Genomic DNA, 15,323 nt, shown 5'->3' on the forward strand with positions numbered 1-15,323 from the left:
TATGTGGATCTACATGGTTCTCCTGTATGGAGGCATGTGTGAAGCCGGTCAGGAACAGCACCCTTGTAACAGAACCGTTAGCTGTGGCATAGCAACTGCACAGCCAGAATGTAACCCCCCTGTGACAGATAAAGCAATATATGCATAAACAGTGTCTCTGTTATGTGCATGTCATACCAGCCCTTAAGAAAATACCACTTCTGACTCCACCGTAGATAAATAATTTTATTCCATCTCAGACACAGATGTCCTCAAGGAGATACTAAGGATGTCTTTGCATATTGTGAAGAAAAGTAAGTCAAGAAAAATAAATTATATGTTGTTTTCTGATCATGATAAACATATTTCCAGAAAAAGTAAAAGAGTTGGGCTATGATACAGAATGAGTAGGAAGAAATGCAAGTGAAATTTACCAAATACCTACGTAAATTAGAATTAATGCACTGAACAGATTCAGTTTAACAAGAGTGGGCTGATTTGAGAAACTGATTATGATTTGAATATTAATTTTTGAGGACAGAGAAATAATCTAGAAGCATTCAGAGACTGTGTTTTTGTACACATCGTAACATTTTAACTCATGACTAAATTATTACAGGAAGATTTTTCCGTACATTGCCTGCACTCAGGTGTCTGTCTAGGTGCATGGCATTTTTTTTTTTAACTGAAGGATAACCTGTTTGAAATACATTTGCATTTACTGTGGGGTTAAGGGAAAGCTACTTTGAGCTTCCTGTATCAAGATCCATGCCATTTCATATTTTCAGTCCAAAGAACTTTCTTCAAAGAAAGAGGATAATAGTCAATGGTAAGATCTTCATTAACTTACCAGGGCAATACCTGTTTTTAAGTAATTCATGTAAGTAAGGCATATTGAAAGCATTCTACAATCAATTTCAAGAATAGTTTGTCAACCCTCAATGATAAGAATGGGAAATTGTAAGAAAACAAGCCTGACAATCTTTACTCGTAATACAGGAACTCTTTCAATATTAAAGAGTGAAATGGCTACACTTGAGTCATCTTAATGGTATCACATCCTGATGTCTTCCATTAGAACCATTACAAATTTTAGGAGCTGACAGCTTGAAAATCTTACTGGGGGGGAAGAAGCGCAGTTGAGACAGATGAAACACTGAAAGACTTCAGGACATAGTCGTGAGAAAAATAAAAGCTCTCTGTCTTGTGAGGGTTGTAAAACATTTTTGTTGTGTTCTGTTCTCCCAAGAAGCATGTACAAATCGTTTGAGAATGAATACAAAGAATGATTCATATCCAGCCTAGCGAACAGCAATATGGTTGCAGAAGAGGCAAGAGCTAAAGGACATACATTCGTACAGGCAATGCAAAGCGCAGAGCAGGACAAAGGTATTCATAGTTTGCAAGGAAGGTGAGGACTGTGCAGGACAGGCACTCACGACTAAAACCACCTGGTTCTAGATTTCCATAAGAAATCCTGGATTCCATAAAATCAGTGACAAAGCCTCCCTGGTTTCCCAAGACTTCCCTGTCTTGCTCATTTGCTTGCTTTACTGGGCATCCATTTGTGCACTGGGCAATGCTCACGTGGTTGTTTCTAAATGCTTTCTCCTAATCCTTTTGCCTCTTCATTAAAGGATTAGAAACCCATATATTCATGTTTTCCAATGCCAAAGCGCTTTTTTTATGAGGAAGTGTTCAAACAGTACACTTACCTGATAAGCCACTTCCACAGATTTTCCTGATAGCTGTTAGCAAAGACCTATCTTAAAGAAGCTGCCAAACTCCAGCTGGATTGCTTGAAGTGACAATAATCTAGATGTCTAGTTAATGTAATTTTGATGTTATATTATAAATGCTATTAACAGTCATTCTGAAGAAAAATTCAAGCAGATACATTTCAGTTGCAATATTTTATTTTCTGTATTTGTGTATATACAGAACAAATGTATTTCACAGTTTGTTTCCAACTTTTCTGCTGAATTATTCTCTATAAATATACTTTTAAATATGCGACTAAGGAAATTGTACTTCTGTGTCAATACCAGGAAATGACACCAATGAGGTAACAGTTCAGAAGAAAGGGTTAAAAACATCTGTACATATATAATTTTACAGACCATTTTCTAAAATTTTGCAAATGGTGATAAACCCACCCTTTGGTACACTGCTGTTAACCCTTCAGTGACCACCCTAGCTGTTTAGATGTTTTGTCCAGTAAGCGAATGGAAAGCACGCACTGTTGACCACATTGAACTTGGGAGTTCAACTCCGGAGTAGATCAAAAAGCTGGAGTAGGGTCAATCAAACTTGTCTGGCAACGCCCTCAGAGCCGCAACCTCTTCCCCCCCGGCTGCTGAAAAGGACTGTCCTTTTGTTGCAGGTGTCTGGCGGTTTTTGTTTTCCTTTAGGGAATCCCTTTCAGAAACAACAACAACAAAACGCTACTTATTGTTGGTTATGGGATAGCATCAGCGTCGGAAAACGTCTTCTCGCCCTGAGCCCGGGTCTTTCGCTGGGAATCCTCTCTGAAGGTGTCTCCACCTCCCTCAGGCAGGCGCACACCCCTCGCCGCTCCCTCCACACATGTCTTTTTTGACATGGAGCAGCAGCCTATTGGATCGCTACCACAGGATGGGTTCAGGCGCCCCCCCCCCCCCCCCCCCTTTTTCTTTTTCTTTCCTTTCCTTTCCTTCCTTTCCTAGGCTCCTCTTGCCGTAGCATACACCCTCCCGAGGGGTTTGCCTGGATCATTTATTTATCTTGTCCGCATTAAGAAGCCACCATTAGGCTTCGGTGGGAGGCGCCTTACTTTCTGCGCGCTAGCCTGCCTCCCTTGCGCTGCGATAGGAATACACAATTGAACAGAAGCTGCAAGCTTGGCAGGAGCTGCCTTCTGCGTGCCTATTTATTTGCCGGATCCGTATTTTTTTGCCGACTGGGTCATTGCCGCCCACCCTCCAGGGTTTGATCTGAATTTTTTTTGTGTGCGTGTGGATTTTTTTTTTTTTTTTCGGGAACCCTCGCTGGAGTTTCGATGCCGGGCCGGACTTAGCGCGGGCGCGGAGGAGCTGCGCGGAGCCGTGCCTCCTGCCCCGGGCCCCGCCCGCGGATCGGCCTCCCTGGCCCGGCGCCGGCCGCGGGTTGGCCGCGGGGCCGCGGAGTGGCGGGTGCGCTGCGCCGCGCCGCCGCCTCCCCGCGGAGCTGCCGGGGGATGCTGCTGCGCCGCGGCCGGGCATAGGCAGGAGCCGAGCGGGCGGGGGAGGGAGCGGAGGGAAGGAAGGAAGGAAGGAAAGACGGAAAGAAAAGAGCCCCCAGCCCCGAGGGGAGAGGAAAAAGAGGAGCGGCGAGAAGGAGCGTGAATGTGAAGGAATGTGCCTGCCCGCCGCCGGAGCCGCACGCTTGGGATAAAAAAAAAATAAATCGAGGAGCCTGATTCTTGCGACTTGTTACCCGGAGAAAAAAAAAAAAAAAAAAGAAAAGAAAAGAAAAGAAAAACCTGAGAGCGGAGGGAGAAGAAGGAGAGCGAAGAGGCTGAAGCGGGCAGCGCAAGAGGAGGGCGCCCGGCGGGTGGTGCGGCCGTCCCGCTGACTCCGCGGCCGCGGGAGGCTGCGCGGCGCGGGGCATGCCATGCCGGCGGCGTGACTGAGCGGGGCGCTCCCGCCGCCCGCTCCGCTGCGCTGCGCTCCTCTCCGCCCCGCTCCGCTCTCCTCCGCCCCCCTCCGCCGCATGCCGCCGGCAGCCGCGGCGCGCTGATGCCCCGGGGCCGCGGCGGCGCTGCGGACGGCCCCTAGGATGAGCGAGGGGGCTGCCGGCGCCGCGGCGCCCGGGGCGGCGGAGGCGGCAGCGGCGGCGGCGGGGGGCCCGGGCGGGGATGGGGCCGGGGGGCCGCCGCGGGAGCTGCGCTGCAGCGACTGCATCGTCTGGAACCGGCAGCAGACGTGGCTGTGCGTGGTGCCCCTCTTCATCGGCTTCATCGGCCTGGGGCTCAGCCTCATGCTGCTCAAGTGGATCGTGGTGGGCTCCGTCAAGGAGTACGTCCCCACCGAGCTGATGGACGCCAAGGGCGTGGGGCAGGACCCCTTCTTCCTCTCCAAGCCCACCGCCCCCCCCCGCGGCGCGGAGACCACCGCCGCCGCCACGCCGCGGCCGCCCAGCCGCGTCAGCCCCCGCCTCACCACGATGAGCCGGGCCCCCCCGCGGCCCCCCGGCACCCGCGGACCGGCGCGGAGCGGCCCGCGGCCCACCCCGGCGCGGCACCCCGCCGCGCCCCACACGGCGCCGCCCGCCAGCGGCCCCCCCGGCACCGCCGCCCGCGGCGCCCGGCCGCCGCCCGCCGCCCCCAGCACCCCGCCGCTGCCCGCCTGGCCCACTGCGGCACACGCTACCTCCTCCTACAAGATCTACGTCCACGACTCGGCGCCGTCCTGGACCTTGTCTCCCTTCCAGGAGTCTACCACCACCACGCCGGAGGCCAGCACGACCCCCAAAATCCGTAAGTGAAGCCAGCCGCCCCGCGCCCTCGGGGCGCCCGCTCGCTCGCCTCTCCCCGTCAAAACCCGCTGTTTTCCGAGCGCCGGCCGGGTCGGGTCGGGGCGATGCCTCGGCCGGAGGCTGCCGCCGCGTCTCCGGGAGACGCGGGGTTCCCGTGCGGCTGCTGCCCTGCGGGAGGCCGGGGAGCTCTGAAGTTTGCGCTTCTTTTCTCCCTCCCCCGCTTGCGCCCCCCTCCCCCCCAGGCAAGTTCCCCCTTGTGCGGTGGATGGTGAGGCAGGAGCAGCCATTTGAGGTGACTGGATTTCGCTGTGGTCTTTAGGAAAGATGCAGACCCCCCTGTTCCCTTTCCAGGCTGGTCTGCGGAAGGTGTTTAGGAGGTGCTGGGAGGTGTCTGAGCGAGAGGGACAAGTGATGACCCCCCGGGCAGTGGCGGCTCCCAGAAGGGGCAGCGGGGAGAGCGGTCCTCGGGAGGCACGGGGCGGGTTGTGCCCGTGCCTCTCCGCCGGTGAGGGAGCTCGGCTTTCCGCACAGTCGTCTCCCTTGCAGTAGATGAGAGCGGGCTCCGGAAGGGTGCTCCCTCCGTCCCAGCGCCCGGCTCCCGAAAGAGCCGCTGCCAGCTCCCCCGGGAAGGAGCACAGGGCGCCCCGCGAATATGCAGACGCAGCCGAACGCTTTCCCGGTTCCTGTGTGTAGCCACGGCACCGTCTTGCCGTAACTGACTATATATACATATATATTTTTTTTTTTTAAGCAGAGGAGGGGGCTAGTTCCCCGATTGATGCTCGGTGGCTGGCTCTTCCCACCCTCCCAGGCACAAACCTAAGGGTTCGGGCTAAATCTGAAAATTCATTTGGTCTGGGTGCATCAACTTTCAGCTTCTCGTAAAGGTTATCTAGGACAAATGCAATCCGTGCCAAAAGAACTTCTGTGCACTGCTATTTAGTGAAATGCTCAATTATATTGTATTATAGTCATCTTCTGCGTTTTCTTGGATGCGGTATAGGAAATGAGAAGCTGTGTGTCCTCCATTAACTCTTAGTTGCTTCTGCTAGGAACGTCAATTCAATTGAATGCTACCACCTGAATTGCTTTTACAGCCCAGGGCTCTCCTTTTGCATGCTAATGTATGGCTATTCCGCTAGATGATTTTGTTAGCAAGTCACTTGAACTTTATTTTGTCCATTAAATCTATTTGCCGATGAGCCCCGGAGCAGAGAGTATACGCAGAGCGAACTGATCCCGTGAATTGACAAAATCGGGAGAAGAGCAGCAAACTGAACGTGTATGTGTGGGTGGGTGGGTGGGTGTGCAGGTGGCGGATGTCTGGGAATGATTACGAATAAAACTACCACTAAATCAGAAGAGCAAACAAGGCAGTAACTCGCTTCCCCAGTGTCTGCTACAGTCATTGAGAGAGAACCATCCCTTACAGGTGTGTCTGAGCGTGCTTGCTCTGTAGGTACAACCTAAGGAAGTCAGATGTCACCAGAAGGAAAATCTCTGGTGGAGCTGAACCCTACCCATTTCACTTAGCTGTAGGGAGCTGTATAGGGCACTTCTGAAGAAAAAAAAAAAAAAAAACCCAAAAAACCAGCAAAGGGAGCCTGATTTTCAACCTGCGTCTCTGTTTTCAAGCCTTGTGTGAACTAGGTATGTTACATGGTGTTTCAAACTGCAGTGACCTGTGTGTGTCTGAAATGCTGCCTGGGCTTGCCAGGTGGGATCTGTCGGGGTCTAAATGCTCCCTTGCAACCTCTTCCTTTGTCCTCTTTCTGTCTTTTTGGGTACATAAGAGAAATCCACAGCAATTTCCGCCCCTCTATGCTGGCTCCTTACAAGGTATAGAAGGCAAGAATATCCTGATTAATAAGTAATGTTCAGCTGGCAGGACTCTCCTCCATGCAATGCACACAAAGGAAGAAGAAAACCCACAATCTTGAAATGTTCCTGGCAGTTGCAGAGTCTCATGACTATTATTTGTTTTAGGGAGACTGCTAATACCTTTTACAGCAGGGTGTTTCCCCTCATTAAATACAGCTTGGTTATAGGATGAAATACAAGAAGTGCAAATCCAGCAGAAATTGACCCTGTTTGGGCACATTGATAGCAGAGATTATCATTAATGGAAGATTAAATAGATTACATAAAAAAGGATTTGAATTTGTAGGGCGTGTGGAATTTTTTTTTTGAAGCCTACAGCTGTACTTTCCTGATACATATAAGCATCTCTGAGGATACATGTAAAATTCTCTGAGGCTGCAGTATCCACTGGAGGGGAGAGGGAGAAGAAACGCAGTCTTTCTGCCGTGAGCTGCTGACATGGTGTGACCCCAAAGAAAGTATCTGCATCTGCCACTAACAGCTCTTAGGAAGAAAGGGAATTTTTTAAAACAGATTTATCCTCATTTCCCAGGTTGAGCTGCATGTTCCTCCTGTGCCCGTTGCTCCAGCTGCTATTGAAATGAAAGTCATGGATCCCGTTGTACTGTGTGAATACAAATCTGACATGACAAATCTGATGCCCCAGCTTTCAAAATAGTGCACACCCTTGTGTGTTCCTCTAGCTTGGCAAGGCACATATGTGGGCAGGAGTCATAGGTTATTTAGCATTTCTCAGCTTTTAAGAAAAGAAGCAGCTGTCTTTATACTGGTTCATGTTGCAGTTTATTTAATTGTTTTAACACGTTAAAATGGGCTCAAAATATGACTTAGGAAAATGGAAGGCAAATCAGGAGTTATTTCTCCAGAAAGCTGGATGATTGCCCACCTGAAGTGAATGTTGGTAAAGCCTTTTCTCTGTGTGTGTATTCATCTGAGGAGATGTTGTGAAATCTCTCACTTTTTTGTGGGTGTGCATAATGACAATAATTCTTGGTTGTGTTTCACTCAAAGTCAAACTATCTGTTAGCTGTTTTGAAAGTTCTTGATGAAGATCCTTCAGGTTCTGACTAAGCAGAAGCCACTTACTCATCAAATCTCGCTCTGTGTCTTGTGCCTGCACGTGTTTCTCATGATCATGCACGGACAATGGCTTTTCAGCATGACCCTCTTTATCCAGTGCTCAACGTAAAAATTAGTCATTGATTTAGAAGGATAGTCCAGCCTGTAGATCAGAAAAATCAGCCAACTGACTGGAACACATGGGTGAGGTTTTATTTTTATCAAGCCATTGGTTTCATTTCTAAAGAGTCATGCCCTGATTTTTCCAATATGCATTTTTCATGGTATTCTGGGTTCTTCAGTAATGTTATTATCTTTAAATTGAGATACTGTACTTACAAGAATTCCTGTGTGAATTCAGCTATGAAATAGCACTGTGGTTTCTCTTGTGTTCATATGACCAAAGGCTAATGCAGAGAACTGAGGTCAGGCAGGTGGGGCTCAACTAATGCATAGTAACCAAGGAAAGAGATGTTACAGAACTCTTAATCGATATATCTTGTGAAGTCCAATTGCGACCTTTTTTTATGAGTGCAGACTGCAGCCTGGGCGTACTTTGATTTCCTGCTAAAGATTTTCTGGTCCAGTCGTTTATCCTAGTCATATTTCTGTCTGTTGTTATGCACGGCATGGGTTCAAGTAACAAGCATCTGGCAGCTGAACTGTTACCAACACTGACATTTTGGTAAAAGCTGTTTGTTTTATTTTGCACTGACTCAAATATCTTTTTCACATTAAGGATGACACTTAGATGGAACTGCGGGGTTTTCACCAACTGGAGGGTGTTGTGGGAGGTGCCAAACCGTAGTAAAACCAGACCTACTATTCCCAGAGCTCTAAAACATTCTGCCAACAAATGACATGTATCTGTGAACACTTCACATTATGATCATGAGCTGTCATTGAAATCGAGGGGAGCATGCATGACTCTAAAACACGTGCCTTTAGCATTGACTAAGATTAATGTCAGTTATTTATCAATTTGTAATGCATCAAAAGCTGTTGAATTGGAAAAAAAATACTGAGGCGAACAACTGGGAGTTCTAAAAGCATTTGCTTCTTCCTTATTCCCACTTACTTTCTATTCACATACCATGAGTCAATGTACCACAGACATGATTAGATTTGTGTTTCCCATCTTAAATACTTGTCAACAGGAAGGCTACTGTCAAGATAAAAATAATAAATGTAGAATAGTAGTCATACCACTGAAGTGGAAGTTATTGTAATTTTTTTTTTTTTTTCATATTTTACAGCTGTAACTTGCTTCATCTGTTTCAATGAAGTTGGATGACACTGGACTTAATTCCGTTTTCCATTTATAATCCCCTTTATAGTTATGAACTAGCGCAGTTATCATTGAGTTCATAAGGAAGTGGAACATTTAAATAGTCCCACTCACAGATATGTACAATGATTCTGTTCAGATATATTTCCTCTATGTTCCTTTTATTGAAATGTTTGTTGGAATCCCATGACCTAGGAGAGGTTTCACAGCACTGGTTTGATGAGAGGAAGGGATATGGCTGAAATTACTCCATGCTGCCTTTTAACCCTGAAGAAAATTCTTTTGGGGGCTGTAAAGATTCTCATTACATTGATTTAACCTGTGATCACTGGTGAAAGCAAAGCCTTGCATTTTATTTGGCATATTTTTTTTAGCATCTATACAAGGACATTATGTGATATATTATATGTTGACAACAGAATACCATTATTAAATTAAAGTATTGATTCATTGTAAAGTATTATGCTAAAGTAATGTCAGTGGTTTGTCTAAACCCACAGAAAATGGAAATTAAAAATTAAAGCAAAAGACCTGTCTCTATCTACAGTATTGTGTCTAGTGTTGCAGTACATTTATCATCTGACTCATTGCTTTGAAACCTCCTGCAAAGCCCAGTAAATACATGGATTGGTATGGATTTGGCTTTGACTTTATCTTTAAATTCTGTAGCTCATGTGGCTTTCAGGAAGCGCCTAAAGCACACTAGTGTTTGGTTTTGCTGATTTCTCCCATGGCATGTTTGGAAACAAACTGCACAGGGAAAGGTGCCCAGTAAAATTTTGTAGGACTACCTGGTCAGACATATAAATAAATAAATCCAACCTAGAGACTTTTGGATGTCTCTGAGCCTGGTGGTTTCTTTTCGAGATTCTTTGTGGTTTGAACAAGTTTGCAATATGCCCATCTTAGCTGTGCACATGTGTGCATGCACATGCGCACACACGCAAAACGCGAGCAGGTATTTGTGCATTTGCACAGTACCTGTTTTCGAGGAGGATGAGGACCTCAAAGCCTGTAGTAACTTCAGGACCAGTCTTTGCTAAGCAAGACAGCTACTTTGGTTATGGTGCTTGTCCTTGCAGTGTAGTTCAGAAAAGAAACCTGGAGGTTTCATTGTAGCTAACTGGACCGACTGCCGAGTTAAAGTGCATCTTTTTTAATTTGGAAGTCTCTTTCAGGTTCTGCTGTGTGGAAGGGATTTGTTGTCAGTGTTGCTATTAAGTGTAGGTACATTTTTTTGCATTACAAGAGTAGGCAAAACATAGGAAAAACAACAATATACTTTGTGTTATGGGGATGATTTCTCAGTCTAAGGGACTTAGTTCTTGGATTGATGTGGTGAGGGTTAGAGGTGTCGTTTAATAAGGTGGTGGTGCTCCAGATCAAAACTGGGGCTGTGTTTTCTCATTGCTCAGAGCTAAATTTCCAAGGCGGACAGCTCTTAAACCTGCTTTTATACTTTTACCTTCCCCTTCATGCCTAATCTCAGGCCACTCCACTGAGTAAAATACATATTCAGTGGAGGAAAGTAGCTCCCTGTGAGGGCTGAGCAGACAGGCTTGCCAGGCGAGGGCACTTCTGGCCAGGACAAGAACAGATGATGAGCATTCAAATGGACTTCTGGGGAACATACAGAGGAGGTGAATGCACATAGGTGGAGAAGTGTTTTTGAGTGGGTTTTTACTTTCTATGACACAGGCTTCTGGGGCCCCTTGGTAAAATGCATTCAAGAGGAATTTCTTTTCATGAAAGAAATACTTAATTGGATCAGCTCTTCCTGGTGAAATTTGGTAATAGCAGGGAAAAATACATTTACTAAATGCTTATTGCTAACTGTTTAAATGTTTGTTTCTGAAACTTTATCAATATGCTCAATATTACTCTAGTAATATTTAAAAATATAGATAAAATAAGGAAAAACTACAAAATTCTTCCAGTATTCCATCTTTTCTGTCCTCCAAGGGCAGTATTTTGCAATTCCAGAGCTGTGTTTCTCATATGGCATGTAAGTAGGAGGATTCCATGACTTTCAGGTCTTTTTTTACAACATATTACTCCTGATTTTTTTTTTTGTGGTGTAGTTCTTATGACTGCTGATTGTAGGAGACAAATTATTCATCTTCAAAGATAATTCACTTCATATCATGTTTAACAACTGATTTTTAAGTTCAAATTGATTATGTTTTTTCCTCAGAGTAATTTGATTTTTGTATTTCTGCAGGAATGAAACATTTGGGGAAAGCTCAGGTAGGATGGGAGAGGCTTGCTGTGCAATAAAAACCTAAGTGGGCAAAAAGATAAAATGAAACTTTGATCTGAAATACCTGAAGAAATTCCCGCTTTAGTCCCTGTAAAATAAGCCCAGCAACTTGCAAAGTCTCCTCTTTTTGCTTTAACATCTCCTTTTTGTTTGTTACTTTTTGGTTTTATGGCTTTTCTTTTCCTTTTACAATTTGAATTAATCTCTTGGCAATTCTAAGGGCCCTACAGTTGTGTCCCATCTCTGCCCCCCACTTGTATTTTATGCTCGTAGGGAAGATGCACATTAGCAGTGCATATATATTGGTGATGTGGTAGGTGCTCTTTGTAGAAAAATGAATTAGTATTTTAATCTGTATGAAAAGACCTTTCACTGAGGCATTGTCTAACTTTGTTAGCAATGAATTGAGGAAAAAATATCCATATAGAAGTTGTGCTGAATTAAGTAGTTTAGAGTCTTTGGGTTTTATGAGATTGCTATATGGCCCAATTTTGCAAACATATAGGCCCAATTTAGGGTGTGTGAGTGACGCCTTTTCTCTTTTGTAGAGTTATACATCTGCGGAATCAGGGTCAATTTATGTGAACATCTGTGTGAGTAAATCTGTTACTGTGTCTCAGATTGCAGTGTGAATGCTTACAAAACACGCTTGTGTAAATAAATGTACATCAGCTTTAAAGTGCTACTTAAAAGTTGTCAGCATTATTTAAATGTGCTTATGAGAACTGAGTTTCCATTTTTGCATTTTCTTTTTGTGTGTGTTTAGCACTACTATGCAAAATATTCCATTATCCTGTTTATTCTTTGCCTGAAATATGTTCTGTAGTAAAATCTTTGTGTTCTGGGGGACTGTAGTTGCTTAGCTATAGACTGTCACAAGACATGAATTTTTTTTGCACATCACTTAAATTATTTCCTTTCCTGATTTTTAATTTTTTTTGCTATTATTCTGGCGAATAATACTTCTGGTTTTGTACAGTTTTTCTCTGTATTACTCCCTCAGCTAGATATATGCCAACACTGACTTTTTCCTAAAGCTTATAGATAGAAGTTATTTTCTAAAACATTAGAGATGGCAAGTTGGATTTTAAGATTTAGTTATTTTCTAAATAACCAAAACCAAAATTATGAAACTATCTTCACATTGTTCATTTCACAGCATCATTACGTTAAAGTTCAAGATTCCAGTTCAGTACAAACTGAGCCTTGATTGCTGGTTGTTACCAGATAGAGGGGCTATAGCACTGTGTAACAGCAAACCATTAAATCAGTATTAATAGCAAATAGCCTCTCTTCCAGATCTGATTATTCTCACTGATGTCAGAACTTGTAAAGCAAGCATTTGAGGTAAAATGGGGTTATTCTCTTGGAAGGGCTTTGGTGGTCTGTTTTTACTGCAATGACAAGGGTTTTTTTCTAACGTGGTGGGCAAGGAAAGTAGAAAACGTACAATCTAGCCTGCAGTTGCTGTGCTGCTTCTAAATGTTATCAGGATTTTAACAAAACCGAAAAACTTGTATCTAAAAGTGTTGCTAACCTGCAAAGCTGTGCTACATTTTGCAATGCGAATGTTTACTTATGTCTCTCAGTTTAATGCATAATAAAATAGCATTTCCAATAGCGTGCTCAGAGTGGCTGAGAGTTGTAGCTAGCTAACCTTCTCCGTGGCTGAGTAATACTGTTGAAAATTAAAAAAGATGTAGGGAATCTTTGTTTCCTCTCCCCCCAGTAAATTACAGTACAAGTGGTCAGAGGGTTATCATTAAAATAGTACTAAGCTATCCCAGAAGTTTTGATTTAGGATTGTTTGTGTAATACTTGCTAAAAACAATCTGTTAATTGTCTTCCAAAGGGGTGTGCTTTGTTAGTGTTTTTTTAAGAGTAGTGTTGTGTGGAGAGGAAATTAATTTTCTTGTTCAATCTGTCAGTGAATTTACAAAGGAGAAGCGGGGTTTTTGTTTGAAACCTAGAGATAAGCTGCACTGAAATGGTACGGTGATTTTCCTGCCATTTAACAGTATCAAATATGAAGACTTTGCACTGCCAGGGTTCAGTGGGTAGTGGGTTCAGGAACTTAACTGAGGGGATTATTCTGATGAGTGTCAGTGCTCCTGATTTAGAAGGGTAGAGGTACTTTTATAATTATTTCATAAGTAGCTAAACCACATTAGTCTTTAGCCTGAAATCTGGCCCAGCTAAGGGTCACAGCGTTAAAGTTCAATCTTCTCAATTTTTTTTTAAATAACTAAAAAGCCAAAATGCCATGCATAAATACATACAGCAACGACTTTTTCCTTAAGCAGTTTGTGTTTCTTTTGCTTTTAGATTTCAATCTTTATTTTACAATTTATGTTAACAGAGCATACCATACATTTCACAGGGTCAGCTGCTTATTTATATACTGTATCTCAATGCAGTAAAGTTGATTGTAATTAGTTTCGATCAATCAAAAATGTTAGTCAGAAAAATACAGGTTGCAAACTAAAACAATTGATAAATTGAAGTATCTAACAGATGAAAATGCTCATTGAATGCTGTTTCTGAGTGTATAACATACACGCTTTTAAATTCACTGATTATCTCAAAGCAATGTAGAAATTACGCGATATTCTACTGAACTGAGACTATGTACTTCTGCAACAGCTTTTCATAGTGCACATAGGCTCTCTTCCTACCAAAGCTGCTCTGTTAGGAGGTTGTAGCTTTACCTCAACTACCTACCTTCTGAGCTCTAAAGATGATGACCTTTATGCTCATAATGATAATAAAAACAACACAGAAAACGCAACATTCACAGGATACTTCTAGAGTCATAGGATTTACAGTCCAAAGGCTCATTTGTACTGGGGAAGGTAACATTTGCCCCTTGGTGATTGCTGTCGCCTTGCCTTAGAGAAGAAGGGTGGCGGACAGGCAGTGGAGATGACGGGGTGAGCTGTTCCCATCCTGTGCTTCTGCACAAGCAGCTCTTCAGCACCGTTTGGCCTGATCTGGGAAGACACAGCCTTTGCCTTGGCTCTGTCAGCATTAGCTATCCTGCCTTGTTCTCTACAAAAGCACAGAGGGAAAGAAGTGTTTCTAATACCTTTTCATATCTGGAGCACATTCATTACAGAGGCTTACTTAGTCCTAAATGAAAAGCAAGAATAGTAACTTAATATTTTAAATTGGTTTTAGAAATATCTGCCTGCAATAGGGAATTCTTACAGGTTTTAGTTCTTGGGTGGCTGGATTTAATCTGAATATATGAAGCCGAAATGTGTGTGATATATTTAAGAGGGGAAGAAAGAAGAGTCTGATATAGTAATTGTTATTTTATAGGAGATTGAAGAGATCACTTGCATCTACTGAATTTCAGTAATTGGGTACACTACAAGGTGTAGTAACTGCTGTAAGGTACCTCTATAAATGTGAACATATACAGTTTGAGGAGCTACTGAGTAACGGCTCCTCATTTCTGGTTTCTTTACAGTGCATATTTTGGAAACATGAACGGGTATTTATTCAAGTTTGATAATAATTAAAATACATCTGTCCCTGATTTTAACAATGATCCTGGCTGGTGAGTGATGTACCTGTAGAAAATGAAGTGTATTGGACAGGCCTAAGCTAAAAGTCCTTACTGTAAGGAGATTATTGTGGGTAGAGTCCTACAGTGAGGTTGAGGTATGCTAGGTGATAAAAAGATTAATAATTCTTGTGAGATGTTTTATTTGCATACTGTGAGAATTTTGTCTGTTTAAAAGTAGCGTGGGTTTATTAGGGAGCTTATTTTTTTAAATGCTTTTAAGAAGAAACTGTATTTAAAAAATAAATTTACTATATTTTGTATAATGAAATAGAATTAGAATCTGAGGAACTCATCTCATGTAACCAAGTATTCAGTGGGAGTTGTAGGCTGCTCTGCAGTTCTTACGAGTCATAGCAAGAAGCAGGATAGACCACAGACAGGCACTAGACTGAATGTTTTACTTGAGAACTAATAATTAAAGATTGTTAGAGAATTTGGAGTCCAAACATAATGAAGCTCTTCTAATTATCACCAGATTTTGGTCCAACTCTGCATTGGCAAAAAGGTAATTAAAAGCTTCTAAGTTCAGTTCAGCTCTGCATAAACAAAGGTTGGGATAATCAAAACATAAATAAAGGAAATAGGAGGCTATTAAATTAAATATAAGTGATATGCAATTTCAGTGGTAGTTATGGAAAATAAGTTGATGTGGAGAAACTCAACAAACCCAAACCTCTAAATGTAGTATCAGAGATTCAACATTATGTCATGTCTTTGTTAGTTACTTTGTATAATGATTTCCTGCCATACAGAACGAAATAACTTTTCCCACTAGATATTGAAAAAGCATA

At 43.5% G+C, this 15,323-nt stretch overlaps 1 protein-coding gene across 1 annotated transcript in view; it reads left to right on the forward strand.

Moving 5' to 3' along the window:
- Positions 1-3,774: 3,774 nt before the first annotated feature.
- Positions 3,775-15,323, forward strand: part of NRG3 (neuregulin 3) — a gene marked incomplete at both ends in the record, with an annotated part of 418,654 nt that continues 407,105 nt past the window's right edge. Inside the window, one exon of the mRNA XM_082309742.1 lies at positions 3,775-4,474. Within this exon, the coding sequence (XP_082165868.1) occupies positions 3,775-4,474 (700 nt within the window). The remainder of the gene's footprint in view (positions 4,475-15,323) is intronic.

This window comes from Platalea leucorodia (assembly GCF_965183815.1).
Source record: "Platalea leucorodia genome assembly, chromosome: 4".
Lineage (NCBI taxonomy): Eukaryota > Metazoa > Chordata > Aves > Pelecaniformes > Threskiornithidae > Platalea > Platalea leucorodia.